Here is a 13,776-nt window from a genome sequence, read left to right on the forward strand (position 1 = left end):
CCAATTAACTTCAAAGTATAAATCAGACTTTATGTCCAGACATTCTTACTAGTCTAATTTATTAAACCACTACTTTGTACGTATACTTGATTAAAAAGAAAATAAATAAATACATTCTAGGATTCAAGGATTTTAAAAAAAAGTGTGCTCCTCCAAAATATTGATTTGTTGATTTACTTTTTTCTACTACTACTACTACTAATAATAATATAATCATAATAATCATAATAATAACGCAAGATCAATTAAATACCACTTATTTTAAGTATTACTTATTTTTATATTAGGCTATTCACAAAACTGAATCTTCTAGAGTTCCATCATGTGGTCTACATTATTCTGCAGTTCTACAATCAAAGTTCTCAAGAAGAAGATATTGATTGCCTAATGCATTTGAAAGTCGAAATACTTCAGGCCCAGTCAAATGTCGGCATGTTGGAGCTTGTTTTGGCCAGTTTGAAAGAACCGCATGTGACTCAGTTTCGATGGGCTACTCCTGATTTATTAGTATCGATGTGTTACAGGTTTAATGATGGTCATGTGACGGCTATTCGCTGTGAACGTCCATTATTGTTTCTTGTTTTGGTCATCACCAGCGGCAAACACAAGATAATGCGTCGTTCACGTCTTATGTTAATGTGCGCAAAACAGTTTCCACCACATCCTCCTCACGTGATTCGACACTCTGCATCCATACACTTTGGATTTTGCTCAAAATAGAGGCAAATGACATATGGAATAATGTTAGTGATTTGTGCTGCACGTTACTGTCGGTCTGGGAAGTGTCCGTCCACCGCACCGAGCGTTAAATCCGCTGTTTTGATGTCTCGACCGGTGCAAACGCAGTAGCTCAGTTTGTCACCTCAACACATCACAGTTGCCAGAGCCTCACACTCCTTCCAGCACCTTCCAATACACGTCCAGCTCTGCACACAGCACCGGCCTCAGCTTACGTTGGCAATGGGGATTTGTAGCTGATGCGCTCCAGGAGGCCGTGCGCTGAATGGAGAGGATGTTGACCAGACTTAGCTTCAAAGTGTGTCAAAAGGTGTCACCCAAGTTTTTACCTGTCAACAAATCTGTCCTGGATGTTGCAGCCTATGTTTAATGGGGCTCAAGTGTCGCATGGGAAATGGCCCAAACATTGTCAAATGACCAACGACTTGGACACAACACAATTTGCCTGACTGTAATGATCACGAATAGCCTGACATGCAAACTAATGGTATATTTATTATGAGCCAAATGCAGCCACATGTGTCCATTGTACACTGTTTGTATTGCCTACATTGTAACTATTGCAGTCTTTAAAAATAAGCTCATCAATTGCTCAGTGCTAAGTTGTCTCGTCAAAATGGGCTTGTTAATGGCTCATTGTGACTCATTGTGGATCAAACACACTATTAGGGGAGCATGGTGTGAGGAGGTGTGCACAGCATCAAAGGCAATATGCACTTTACATTTCCATGTGGCCCATTGGTGGGTGCGGCAGAAGGTGATTGGTGTCTGTCTCCCAAACCAGTATAAAAAACCCTCCCAGCGCGGTCAGTTTGGAGCAGAAGCATCAAGGATTAACATTAAACGCACTTGGAAATAAGGAACTAAAAGAAATGTCTTACGGAATGGATTTCAGTGTGCGTGAGATGAGCGCTTTCCACTGGTCCAACACCTGCCTGGATCTCAACAACATCGAGGATTACGCACAGGCCCCGAACAGAGGTGAGTCTTTATGCTGTTTTTTTGGTACTGTAGATACATATTTTCAGACAAACTGATCTATATGTTTTGATTTCTTCCGTTAGTGTCCTGCAACGCGCCCTACATGCGTCCTCCAGGCAATCAACGCCGCAGGAAACGCACCACCTTCAGCAGAGCGCAGCTGACCGAGTTGGAGAGGGCCTTCTCCATCACGCAATATCCCAACATCAAGATGAAGGAGTCCCTGGCCTCTCTGACTGGCCTGCCCGAGTCCAAAATCCAGGTAAGAACAGTGACAGTGCTGAAAAGTATGTGGTTATGATCCATAGGCAGGGCAGAGACCACCTCAAATTGTAGGATGATGGGGACATGGAGGAACAAACTCCAGAGTGCTCATAGATAATAACTGCAATAACACCATTTGTATCAATAAAAACGCACATGGAGAGATCGGAATTGCAATAGATGGCCACATATTACAACACAGAAAGTACAGCCCCAGAAGTGTGATATCGTGTGTTCTATGTAGGTTTTCACTTTGTATTAAATTCAGGTGGCCTCGTTGAGAAAGTGGGACATTCTCTAAATAAGTAGAAAGTGCACGGGACAGGGGCCTAAACGGCAGTGCAAAGAAACAAAAAGAGGGACACTTGTCAGACTTTCATGGTGTCATATGGGTCAAACTCAAATGCCCATAAGCTTGAGCCAGTATGTTAAGGCAAAAACAAAATTACTGCATTTCTTCCTTTCTTTCTTTCTTTCTTTCTTTCTTTCTTTCTTTCTTCAGGTTTGGTTTCAAAACCGCCGTGCACGACATTTCAAGAGCAAGAAGCCGCTGAGAGACACCCCAACACCCAGCGCAGAGTCCAGTTTGAACCAGCCACTCAGCCCACCATTTGCCCAGGTCCCCACTTTCCATCCTCCCCCGAGCCTCCCGCACTCTTCCCCCGAATACACCGCGTCCAGCCCGCTCTCAGGCATCATTGAGCCGCTGTTTGCATTCCCAGCGTCCCCGGGTCAGGTCGCTGTGCCCGGGTCGCCGTACGCGCCCTGCGGGGAGAACTACGTGGACATGGCGGACTTGAGTGACCTCTGCGGGGACGCTTTCCTCCCCCACAGCCCGCTGAGTGAGTGGGACGTCCCCGAGGAGCTGGAAGCGTTCCTGGGGGTCGACTCTGAGCCCGTGCCGTGTGCCCGCTGTGTGCACGGTAAACCGGAGCCGGAGCGGAGCGCGCACAGCCCGGGTGTTGAGTTCATCCACGGAGCCACAGACGGGTCGGTGTCTGACCTGTCCGACCTGTCGCTGCAGGATCTGGGCGATTTCAACCTGTCTGAGGTGGAGATCTCTGCGGCCATGATCGATTATCTCCTCAACTGAACTTTATGCATTATATATAAGCATCCTTCTTTGGCCATGACAGATATTTAAATATAGGTCTGCTTTGGTCTCATATTTATAACATTATAACTTTTATAGCATTGTATATTGTAAATATATATTTAGATATTGTTATTTAGAGCGATCTAAAATAAAAGCTGTATATATGCCTGATAAACTTCTGCCCTCTCCACTGTCACGTGGCGCCGTGGCTTAGTTGGTTAAAGCGCCTGTCTAGTAAACAGGAGATCCTGGGTTCGAATCCCAGCGGTGCCTTTTGCTGAACAGGCGAGTTTGGAAAAAGGCATTAAAACGTCCCGTTTTCAGAAATGTTGTCAAACGGTAACGTGACGGTGTAATCCCTCATTCGTCCAGGAGTGTTCCATTGTAGAGAAAGACTCAGTTGTAGTCACTGGACTGTTTTTTTTTTTTTTTAAACAGAGTGACTACAACTGAATCTTTTTCTACACTCAACCGGTAAAGTAACTCAATGAACTATATGTGTCTCTAAATTCCGATTTGATCATTACAATCAGCAATTTACTGTATAATTACTAAATTATACACCACACAATTTCACACTAATTTGTTCGCTAACAGCTATATATCAGTTGTTATGATATAGTTTATTTCATTCCATTGCTATTTGTAAAAAATAGGTTACTCAATGTACAGCTATTTCAACTAATAATATAACTATTGAGTCACCTTTCATGTCCAGCAGATGGCGCTCCTCCTTCATTATACAAACACACAGTGACACTTATCTCTAAACACATACGAGTTTATCTTAATGGCTTCTACCTGGTCACTAGGCCACATGCATGTGAAACATTGTTTTCTCAAATTTAATCAGACAGAAATTCAATAGAATCAAACAAATACTTGAGAAATGTAACTAACGTTTATCATAATCTAGGACGTATAGGCCCAAACTTTTAGTCCCCAGTACCCCCAAACTCGTGCAATGGTGCCTCTTTTGTAAGTATACTTCTGTTTACTTGTCCGGTCAATTAGTCCATTTTTAACATTAATATTTTCTTGTTTTAATCAAACAATAAAACATTCTCATATATATATATATATAATGTGCTAAGGAAACACATTTCCACCTTCTCTATAAAAAATAAAATCCTTTCAAGCACAAACTGGTAAGAACACTAGTCTAGGCGTAAATCCAATTAGTCTTGAAGTGTCTCATTTTTCAGCTCGTGAATTGTCGGGAGTTTGTTCACTCTCACAGCCCAGCCAGTATTTTGCAATGGATCGTGGGTAAGGCGGGATCACGCTGTCCACACGTTTCCTCTTCAGGTCGACTCTGGTGTATTTATCTGAAAAGCAAAAATACAACCACAACATTGAACCGATGCCACATTTACTGCTCTGAAAATGTAACACAACGCAATATCGATAAAAAAATGACCCTTTTTGAAGAAGTAGACGTTCTGGACTGGCTTGGTCTGGACTGGCTTGGTCTGCTCTTGTCGCGGCGGCGCTTGGTGTTTCGCGCTGCTGTGGTCCGTGTAGTCGAGGTAATCGCTGTAGTCTAAGAGGTCGTCAAAGAGGCCGTCGAAAAGCTCGTCAATGAATGCATGGCGGGTTCTTCGCGAGCCCCGTTTCTTGTTGGGTCTCCTCTTCTTGTAGCCGTGGCGTTTGGCTACAGTCACAGGCGGAGGGGTGGGTTTGGGGGTAAGTTTGACCCGTCCCACCATGGCTGCATCTACGGGATAACTCAGCCCCACCCAATCCTGGCTGATGAGGCGCGGGCCGCTGGGAGCGCTGCTGGCTGGAGGGGGACAGAGGGATAACATTATATCATTATAAACGGTAACAGCGTAGCCCCTGTTCGTCTGCTCATCCGAGGAGAAGGATAGAGACTGTTTTCTAGCTGAAGACTGAGGGAATCAATCAAAATACACATATATGAGGTACCAGTAGCACTGTAAGAAGGTTTAAAGCTCTGAAAAGTTGGTTTTGAATGATGTGGGACCTTTAAACAAATAATTTGAGAATGACAATTTACAAAAATAATAATATAGACTTGGCTACTTTTCAAGACAAGCTGCAATTTGGTGTTATGCAAGTATAGTAAATAAATAAAATATACTGTAATATACTAAAATATGACAGTACCGTATTTTCCACGCTAAAAGGGGCACTGGATTACAAGGCGCAGTGTCAATGAAGGGTCTATTTTTAATATATAAGGCGCACCGGACTATAAGGCGCATAAGCGAAACAAAACGTGTACCACACAAAATCGCTTTTTAGGTCAGCCCAACCAAAATTCATCCATATATAAGGCGAGGTGTCGTTTTTTGAGAAAATTAAAGGCTTTTAAGTGCGCCTTATAGTGTGGAGAATACGGTACTCACTTACAGGGACGTTCAAGTGTACCCTAGCTTCTCAAAATGACACTAAATCTCTTAAAACACAGTATTTCCTTATATCAGAATACTCTCAGGTCAAACGTGTCGCGGCCGAGAGTACAGGGGTCTTACACGGGGCTCCAAACAGCTCTCCGAACATGTTCTCGAAGCTGTGGTCGCAGAACAGGTCGGTGTAGCGCGTGAACAGCAGCGACGGAGACGAGCGCGTCATCGCCACACACTCCTCGTGCGACGGCTGGTGCTTGAACTCGTACTGGTAATATTTGTCATCTGCGAACACAAACAGGTTACACGTCTTCATTTGAAGCTTGATCTTTAGAATCGTTCAGTTTTTCACTACATTTTCGATTGTATAACGTTTAGCTGACATTTCACTAGCGGGAAAATGAGAGTGAAGCAGTTACTCAAACAACATGGGACACATTTGTTAGACAGAGAGTTGATATGTTAAAACAAGTAGTGAGTAATGACTTGTTTTATTGCACTCGGATTCTGTCAAATAACCCTGTCAAAGTAATGATCCGTCAAAATAAACAAATCAAAACTCCAGTTACATCTTCACTCTTTCCCAATATTTAGAAGCAGTTAACTCTTGTTCGTAATACATTAGTAATAGTCACATTACAAAAGGTAACGGAGCAGTTCTGCATTCTTTTTCTTTGTTCTTTACTCTCACCGGACTGAAGACAACAACAACAACAACAACAACAACAACAACAACAACAACAGCAGCACTGAACAACGCACAAGCTGAAGTACAGTTCCATGGCTACAAATGCTTTCACGTGCGAGTGCAAGTACTGACTGAGTGCGCTTGACCAAAATGTGAAATGCTTTCAAATGGAGCAGAAACGCATTGATTTTGTCGTTGTTCAGATGAAACAGTTCCTACAATGAATCGCTTGTGGGCGAATGAGGGATTGGACTGATTTAACTAAAAGTATACATGCGTTCGCACATCCGGGAACTTGTGCAGTGGCAACCGAGTCCGCCATTTTGAAAGAGGCACAACAGCACGTCTACTACATACGAAATCCAGGAATTATGAGGCCAACAAAATGCCAATAAACTGCTTAATCTGTCAGGACATTGCTCTGTTGACTGACCAAGAAATGAGAGCTTTGTCCTGTACCTTAGTTTTCCGTTATGGTCTAAAGAATCAAAGTATTCGTAGCTCATTATGCCGTAGAAAAGGATGCAGTCGTGTTGATTTTTATATATCGCGTGCCCCTTTTAAAATGGCCGCTATGGGGAAGTCCCGGCTGTATGACGTCATCGCGGGGGAAAAAAGCAGTACACTGGAACAATACCACTCAAAGTAGATTTTTTGTGCAATTTTAGTAGACTTTTAGATGAGTCTTTTGTACAAAACTCGATAAATTGAACGCAAGCAGGAGATGAAGAGTGAGTTTGTAAGTATGAGAGACTTGTACTCAGTTACTCTATGATTTGAACGAATTACAATCACATGGCTAGAATCGCACTCAATTACGTGTTTAAAAATGTACTCCAACAAGTACCCACAAAAACCTGTTCATTTACAGCCTCGCCAGCATGAGTTTGTGTACCTTTGAAGAAATAGGCCTTCTCTTTCCCCCTGTGGCTCGGCGCGGGAACTGCAAACGCCGCATCGATGTCCCCCGGGACCCCGTCAAAGCCGATGGAAACGTCCCGCGGGTAATCCTCGTCCAGAACGTCCCCGTCAAACCTCCAGTACCTGTTTCCCTGATGACACAAATCCTTCATGTTAGAGCTCTCGCGCCGTAGCATAAGCGCTATTGTCAAGCAGCCGTTGTAACCTTGAATATGTAGGTTTTCCCCTGGCAGTTGATCCGGGTGAAGGCGGCGTCGACGGGGCCCGGCATGCCCCAAACGTCTTCGATTAATTTGGGATAACCGGGTAGCACGGATGTTTCGTCGAGCTCGAAGAAATGTTGTCCTGAAAAGTCACACAATCAAAGTGTAAAGTGTGTTAATAACATTTTGCACTTAGCAGGACAGTTGGACTTAAAAACACTGGTAAAAAGCAACAGAAGAGTCATCTAATGTAACACAAATAAAGAAAAGAATGTCGCAAAATTGAATGCCAGTACATGAACCGGAGGAATGTACAAAAATAAATAGGCAACATTTTATAATAAATACACTTTTAATTGCATTTATAAAGCATGAACAAAGACTCACGTCACAATGAACAAAAAGTTGATTATTGCATTTATTCTGTATGTAATGCTAAATAAAATAAAATGTAAGTCCGATTATCCTTTGTCCTACTTATCATCACGCTCTGGTGTCAAAGCTACAGCTGCATTTCAGGAGACTCGCTTTGTTCTTCTCTGTAAAGATTGTAGGTTCAATCACGATCCAAACATTGCTCTTGCAGCAGACCCTGGTGGATTTAAGGGCGTGTTCCAGTTTAATTCTGATTCTGTGGACTTGATCTGGTCCTGTTTTGATCCTGGATCAGCCCGGGCCTTGTCCATGTTTAGTTCCGGGTTTAGTCCCAGTTTAGCTCCAGTTGTTCATCACAAAGGCAAATCTACAATACCAATTTCTATACCACAATTATAATAAAACACAAAATAATAGTAGTAGTTTCTTCAGTGTTACCATGTGGACCCACTAGTTCTGATATGGTTCAGGACAGGGTTGAGTATTGCCTTGTACCTCGCGATACAATACATATCCCGATACAGGGTCCACGATACGATACAAATCCTGATTCATGATATTCCTTAAACCCGGTGTTATAAAGTTTACTAAAATGATGTGTTGAATAAGTAGAATAACAAAATGCATTAGAATGTCATGTTCACACTGTCCTCAATATCAGAATAAAACTGTCGCATGATTAAGTCACATTTTCAGCTTCTCAGATTCAGCCTTGAATGCAGCAGTCTGTAGGTTCAGAAGTGTAGAACTTTGTCATTTCTAATGACTTTACGTTGTTTAACAGTTTCACAATACGCATCTATGTATCGATACACGTATTGCCAAGATGTCCATCACGATATATCACAACATCGATATATTGAGCACAGCCCTAGTTCAAGAAGACCATTCTAAAACTATTCAGGAAAGGTCCAAGGTCATTTCCATTATCAATGCTTGTTTCTAGAGTTAATGCAAGTTTCGTATTGATTGGCATATCGGTGTCAATTTTCTGGACTCCGACACAAGCAGCTTCTGTCAGATCCACATAAAAAAAGAGAATTACTTTCTTACTTACCTCTGAATGCATATATGGAGCCATTCTTGAGCTGGAGGAACGCGTCGAAAGCTCGGCCGCTGCAGGTCGTGGCGTTGGGGTCCGCGACCTCGGTGGGACGATGCGTCGGGTCCATTACCGGGGCGGAGGCAAACGTGGGTGGAGCCTCAGACTCCGTGGGAGGAACCGCATACTGCGTGGGAGGAGGCTCGGACTGCGGGGGAAGAACCTCATACTGCGTGGGAGGAGGCTCGGACTGCGTGGGAGGCGTGGTCATGATCTGAGTCACGTCTTCGTCGAAAGTGTCCCCTCGCACTGCAAAACAGAATGCAGTGGAGACACGTTATAGATGAATATAACAGACTATACACTATTTATATACGTTTTGGCTACGAATCTCTTGTCAGTTTAGATTTTATTTTATTTTAGAGACAAATTTCTGTTGAAAATTATTGCGTTTTGGTCAAATCCATAATTCTTTTCTACATTGTATTTGGTGCTTTTACTGGGTTCAGTCCTGGATTAGACCTTGTTCTAGTCTTGCTTTTGACACGGATCAATGTTAGTTTGGACATAAGGCTTTTTCTCAGTTTAACCAGCGTTAAGAGCTGTTTAATTGTGGAATGTGCAATACATGACAGATGACAGCTCCTCTGCTCTGAGAGGAACTATCAGCGCCTCTGCTCTGAGAGGAACTATCAGTCCCTCTACTCTGAGAGGAACTATCAGTCTGCTCTGAGAGGAACTATCAGCCCCTCTGCTCTCAGAGGAACTATCAGCGCCTCTGCTCTGAGAGGAACTATCAGTCCCTATGGTACACAGTGGTACACAGTGGTGTACCATAGTTGTGAGGTAACTTACCCTTTTTGGGGCAGAGAGCCTCGTAGTCGGGACAACAGCTGCCGTAATACGCACACAAGGAGTCACACTGACATTTGGTCCCAGGGTTAAAGGAGCCACAGCGCTGCGCACAGGATTCTGGGAAATTTCAAAAGTTTGTTAGTCAAAAAGTACAGGACATGTTCATGCTTATGCAATAAGGTTCAGTAAACAGTCAAATATTCTCAAGATGAAAGATGATGAGATACATTTATAATTGGTTTGTAATACAGAATTTAACTGGTATTCGGTTACAATTAAATCAAATATACATTTTAAACCACTTTAAAATAGAGTTTGTTTTGATTTATAAAGAAGGAAATTACATAGTTTGTTACATAATAGATAATTAATTCTAGGAAGAAATATTTTCTATTGCCCACGAAATAGTTATGAAACAAATTATTTCAAATCACAATGAATTACTAAGCTACGTTTATAAGTAAGAAAAAAAGGACCAAATGCCATAAACAATCTCAAACTACTACACTGTACTGAACATTTTTCTGCATTACTTTCTTGAACATATAAAACCTTACCTTCCGCAGCAAAAGTGACTCTCACCAAGACGACAAGCCCCAGCAGCAGGACCACTGCTGGCTTCATTTTCTTTAGAAAAATACACAAACAAATCTAAAAATAAAATTATAAGTCGTCCCTTTTGTTCACTGTCAGTTCCACTAAACAGCTCGTGCAGAATGGCCCAGTTTGGAGCAGGACTGTGGGCAGAATATCAATGGGGGATTTTGAAAAGGCACTGACCCCGAGGCGTTTTGGACTCGTGTCGTAATCACTAAACTGTGTCCCAGATAAAACACCAAAATGTCAATACCGACCATGTTAAAAGCAGTCTGTTCATTTGTCTAATTCACACAATGACTTGAATTATAACACATATTATAACACAGCAAAGGTAAATCTGGAGCTGTGTCACCATTTTGAAGGACAATATCATACTTTAGGCCTGTTAAGTTGAACAAGTTAAATTGATTATTGCATTTTTTGTTGCGATGTAACTCGGTGATCCACAGTAACACCATGAAAACATGGCCCTGGTTTGGCCCTGGTTTAGCCCTGGTTTGGTCCTGGTTTAGCCCTGGTTTAGCCCTGGTTTGGTCCTGGTTTGGCCCTGGTTTGGCCCTGGTTTAGCCCTGGTTTGGTCCTGGTTTAGCCCTGGTTTAGCCCTGGTTTGGTCCTGGTTTAGCCCTGGTTTGGTCCTGGTTTGGTCCTGGTTTGGCCCTGGTTTGGCCCTGGTTTAGCCCTGGTTTGGTCCTGGTTTAGCCCTGGTTTAGCCCTGGTTTGGTCCTGGTTTAGCCCTGGTTTGGTCCTGGTTTGGTCCTGGTTTGGCCCTGGTTTGGCCTTGGTTTGGCCCTGGTTTAGCCCTGGTTTGGCCCTGGTTTAGCCCTGGTTTAGCCCTGGTCTGTTTAGTTCACTCTAATTTAGTCACAAATTTGATGTGTTGTGTTTCGTTGGATGAACTCATGTCATTTGCTTCGTGGGTTGTTCTTTCACAGTTACACAATATTTAAGTATGTATATATTTATGTCTCTGGACTGTCGGAAAAACTGCAGAGAATTTTTAGACAACACGAAGTCCCTGTTTATTTTAAACCAGGAAACACTTTAAGACAAAAACTGGTTCATCCTAAGGACAAGTTGCAGACTCAAAAACAGAGCAATGTAGTTTATTTGATCCAATGCAGTGAAGAAAGCTGTAAAGAACGGTACATAGGTGAGACTAAACAGCCTCTACACAAGAGGCTTTATCAGCACAGAAGAAATACAAGTTCAGGACCTCAGAGTGCCGTGCATCTCCATCTTGAAGCCTCTAATCACTCGTTTGAAGACGGTGAGGGGAAGATTTTAAGCAGGGAGAAAAGATGATTTGAAAGAGGAGTTAAGGAAGCTATTTTTGTTAAAAAAGAAAAACCTTCTTTAAACAGGAATGGAGGGCTAAGGTTCAATCTTCCTGTAGTCTACAATGGTATTCTGAACCCCTGGAAAGGTAGAGGACCAGGACCAGGACATTTAGATGCTAATCAGGTACTCAGGGTGGTTGAGCCAGGGTCTCACAAAGACAAAGGGGAGACTAATAGCCCATTAAAGGGTTGAATAGGCTCGGTAGATATTGTATACTTATGTTTTATTGGTGCTTGAATTTAGCTTCCACCTTTCATTGTTTTTCTTTTTCACTATTTTCTGGTAGATTTATCAGCAAGATTTTTTATTGATAAAAACTTGAATTAGATGAAAACATGAACATGTTGACCAAATGAACTCTGTATTTAAACAAACGTGCTGCTCTTTGTGTCTCTTTAACTTTAGTGTTTAGAAAAGTAATGACACATCTGTCCACTAGATGCCGCTGTGACCTGGGGTCTCATCTATGATCGCTTATGTACAAACATGTTACCTAGGCGACTTTCCACCTTAAGTTTGTGATTCATGAGAATGTAACTACCTTCCACTCTGAGCTGAGGCAGAAGATCTGCACTTGAGTTTTATTAATGAGACTCTTGAATTTGTATTTATTTTTAACGATAATGACATTCAGACAAAATTATGTCAATCCAACAGAAATGTGGTAAACATGTCTTTAAACATGTTTTAAACATGTTTTAAACAGTTTAGGATTGATTATCAGACAAATGTGAAATGTCGAAAATGAATAAGTCATGAGTTGAAATATCACCTTCTTCCTCTTCTTCTGCAAAGTCCCACCTCACTGTGATTGGTCAAATCCTCCTGTCAGTCAGAGCATAACAGAGAGGAGTGAGTGGGGAAAAGTGTCATTAAACGGAGAAGCATTGAAGCACTAAAACAATTTCACCAAAAATAGCAAAGAATCAGATGAATTTGATGATTTGTGTCGTCTTATCACTATAATAAACTATACATAAACACATCAAAGTGCCTTTTCTCTGTTATTGTCCCGTTCCTCCTTTTAAACCTTTGAGCCTTAAACCTTAGCAGGATGATAATGTAACAGTCTCACAGGCCATAAAACTGCCTTTTTATGATGTGTAAAAACTCGTCAATCAGTCAATTGTTATGGGTCTGTCATGTAATAGGTTTTTTGCACCGTCAGAGTCCAGTATCAATTACAATCTAAATGTAATTTTAAGTGCTCTTAATGTAACTTCACTCATCAATGACACTATACTAATTAATTTAATTTATTGGACTTTGGGCCATTCTCTGCTTGAGTATTCAAATAACAGTTGGAGTGGGAAGCCTTTGTTTGTATTTAATAAGCTTTTATGAGTTTATTGACGTCATATACCGGTAAAAATTATGTCAAACACAATACAAGAATTGTTTTTATGACTTACCTCTCTGAAAGGTGAAGGGGAGGAAAATACCAGACGGATTTGTGTATTCTCTACTGTGTGTCTACAATAGTTTTAAAATAATATTGACAAAAACACAAATAGACAGTGAACCCAAAAACAACTTTGCAAGCGTTTCCTCATCATTATTTTCCTCAAAGTTGTATTTTGATTGATTGATGTTTGAGTTAATCCTGTTTTGTCCTGCAACTGAGGCTCGAGTGCTCAGAAAATACCTGTTTTCACCTACCCCCCTTCCCCGCCCACACCCCATACTTTACATTATACATTGTTATATATTATTTGAAAAAGTCAGTGAATTTCTGAGTGAAACTTAAAATAAAGTAAACAAAAAGACAAATGATTGACTTTTACTAACTGTTGTCATGAGAGATTAAGATAAGATAAGATAAGATATTCCTTTATTGTCCCAAATAACAGCATATTTTCCTCAATCTGTGCGTAAAAATGACACTGAATGAATAAAGTTGGAATTCAATGTTTGTTTGTTTATTTTAAATCATCAAGATTTGTCTACATAAAAATGCGACTGAATCAAAATATTACTGTTTATTTGATTGTTCTCAAGTACGGTTTATTCTCCTGTCTCAGACATTCTGTCCTGTCTCAGAGAATGTCTCAGACATTCTATCAATACAGGAGCTCCACAGGGCTGTGTACTTTCTCCTCTGCTCTTCTCCTTGTACACAAACTGTTGCATCTCCAGCCTCGACTCCGTAAAACTGTTCCAAGTATTCTGACGACACCCCTCATCGGTCCATCCGGACCAGAACCTCCCGCCACAAGAACAGTTTCTTTCCCTCTGCTGTTGGATCACTTTCTGCACTACATATGTAAAATGTGTGTACAAAGTAAGCCTATTTCTATTTTTAT

The 13,776-nt window shown here is 41.5% G+C and overlaps 1 protein-coding gene and 1 non-coding gene across 2 annotated transcripts; one reads left to right on the forward strand and one right to left on the reverse strand.

The window, feature by feature from the left end:
* Positions 1 to 3,278: 3,278 nt before the first annotated feature.
* Positions 3,279 to 3,352, forward strand: trnat-agu (transfer RNA threonine (anticodon AGU)). Its single transcript has one exon. It is a non-coding gene; the product is annotated as a tRNA-Thr (tRNA).
* An 862-nt stretch (positions 3,353 to 4,214) lies between these two features.
* On the reverse strand, positions 4,215 to 10,242 carry vtnb (vitronectin b). Its single transcript, XM_072445780.1, has 9 exons — positions 10,093 to 10,242; positions 9,536 to 9,652; positions 8,964 to 8,989; positions 8,696 to 8,903; positions 7,266 to 7,405; positions 7,035 to 7,191; positions 5,578 to 5,736; positions 4,500 to 4,862; positions 4,215 to 4,407 (listed from the first exon to the last, which is right to left on the reverse strand). The coding sequence occupies exons 1-9, from the start codon at positions 10,157 to 10,159 to the stop codon at positions 4,274 to 4,276; spliced, it is 1,371 nt and encodes a 456-aa protein (XP_072301881.1). The 5' UTR covers positions 10,160 to 10,242; the 3' UTR covers positions 4,215 to 4,273.
* Between the last annotated feature and the right edge of the window lie 3,534 nt (positions 10,243 to 13,776).

The sequence above is a fragment of the Eucyclogobius newberryi genome, unplaced genomic scaffold (genome assembly GCF_026437365.1).
Source record: "Eucyclogobius newberryi isolate DKJ021-1_F unplaced genomic scaffold, fEucNew1.0.hap1 SCAF_15, whole genome shotgun sequence".
NCBI classification, from domain to species: domain Eukaryota; kingdom Metazoa; phylum Chordata; class Actinopteri; order Gobiiformes; family Gobiidae; genus Eucyclogobius; species Eucyclogobius newberryi.

What these genes read in the sequence shown, in the direction of transcription:
- vtnb (XM_072445780.1), bottom strand. Translation starts at nt 10,159, where the DNA reads ATGAAGCCAGCAGTGGTCCTGCTGCTGGGGCTTGTCGTCTTGGTGAGA. An exon ending in GGGACACTTTCGACGAAGAC is followed by an intron (nt 8,904 to 8,963) that starts GTGACTCAGATC and finishes ACGCAGTATGAG; the next exon opens with GTTCTTCCCCCGCAGTCCGA. An exon ending in GGAAAACCTACATATTCAAG is followed by an intron (nt 7,192 to 7,265) that starts GTTACAACGGCT and finishes TTGTGTCATCAG; the next exon opens with GGAAACAGGTACTGGAGGTT.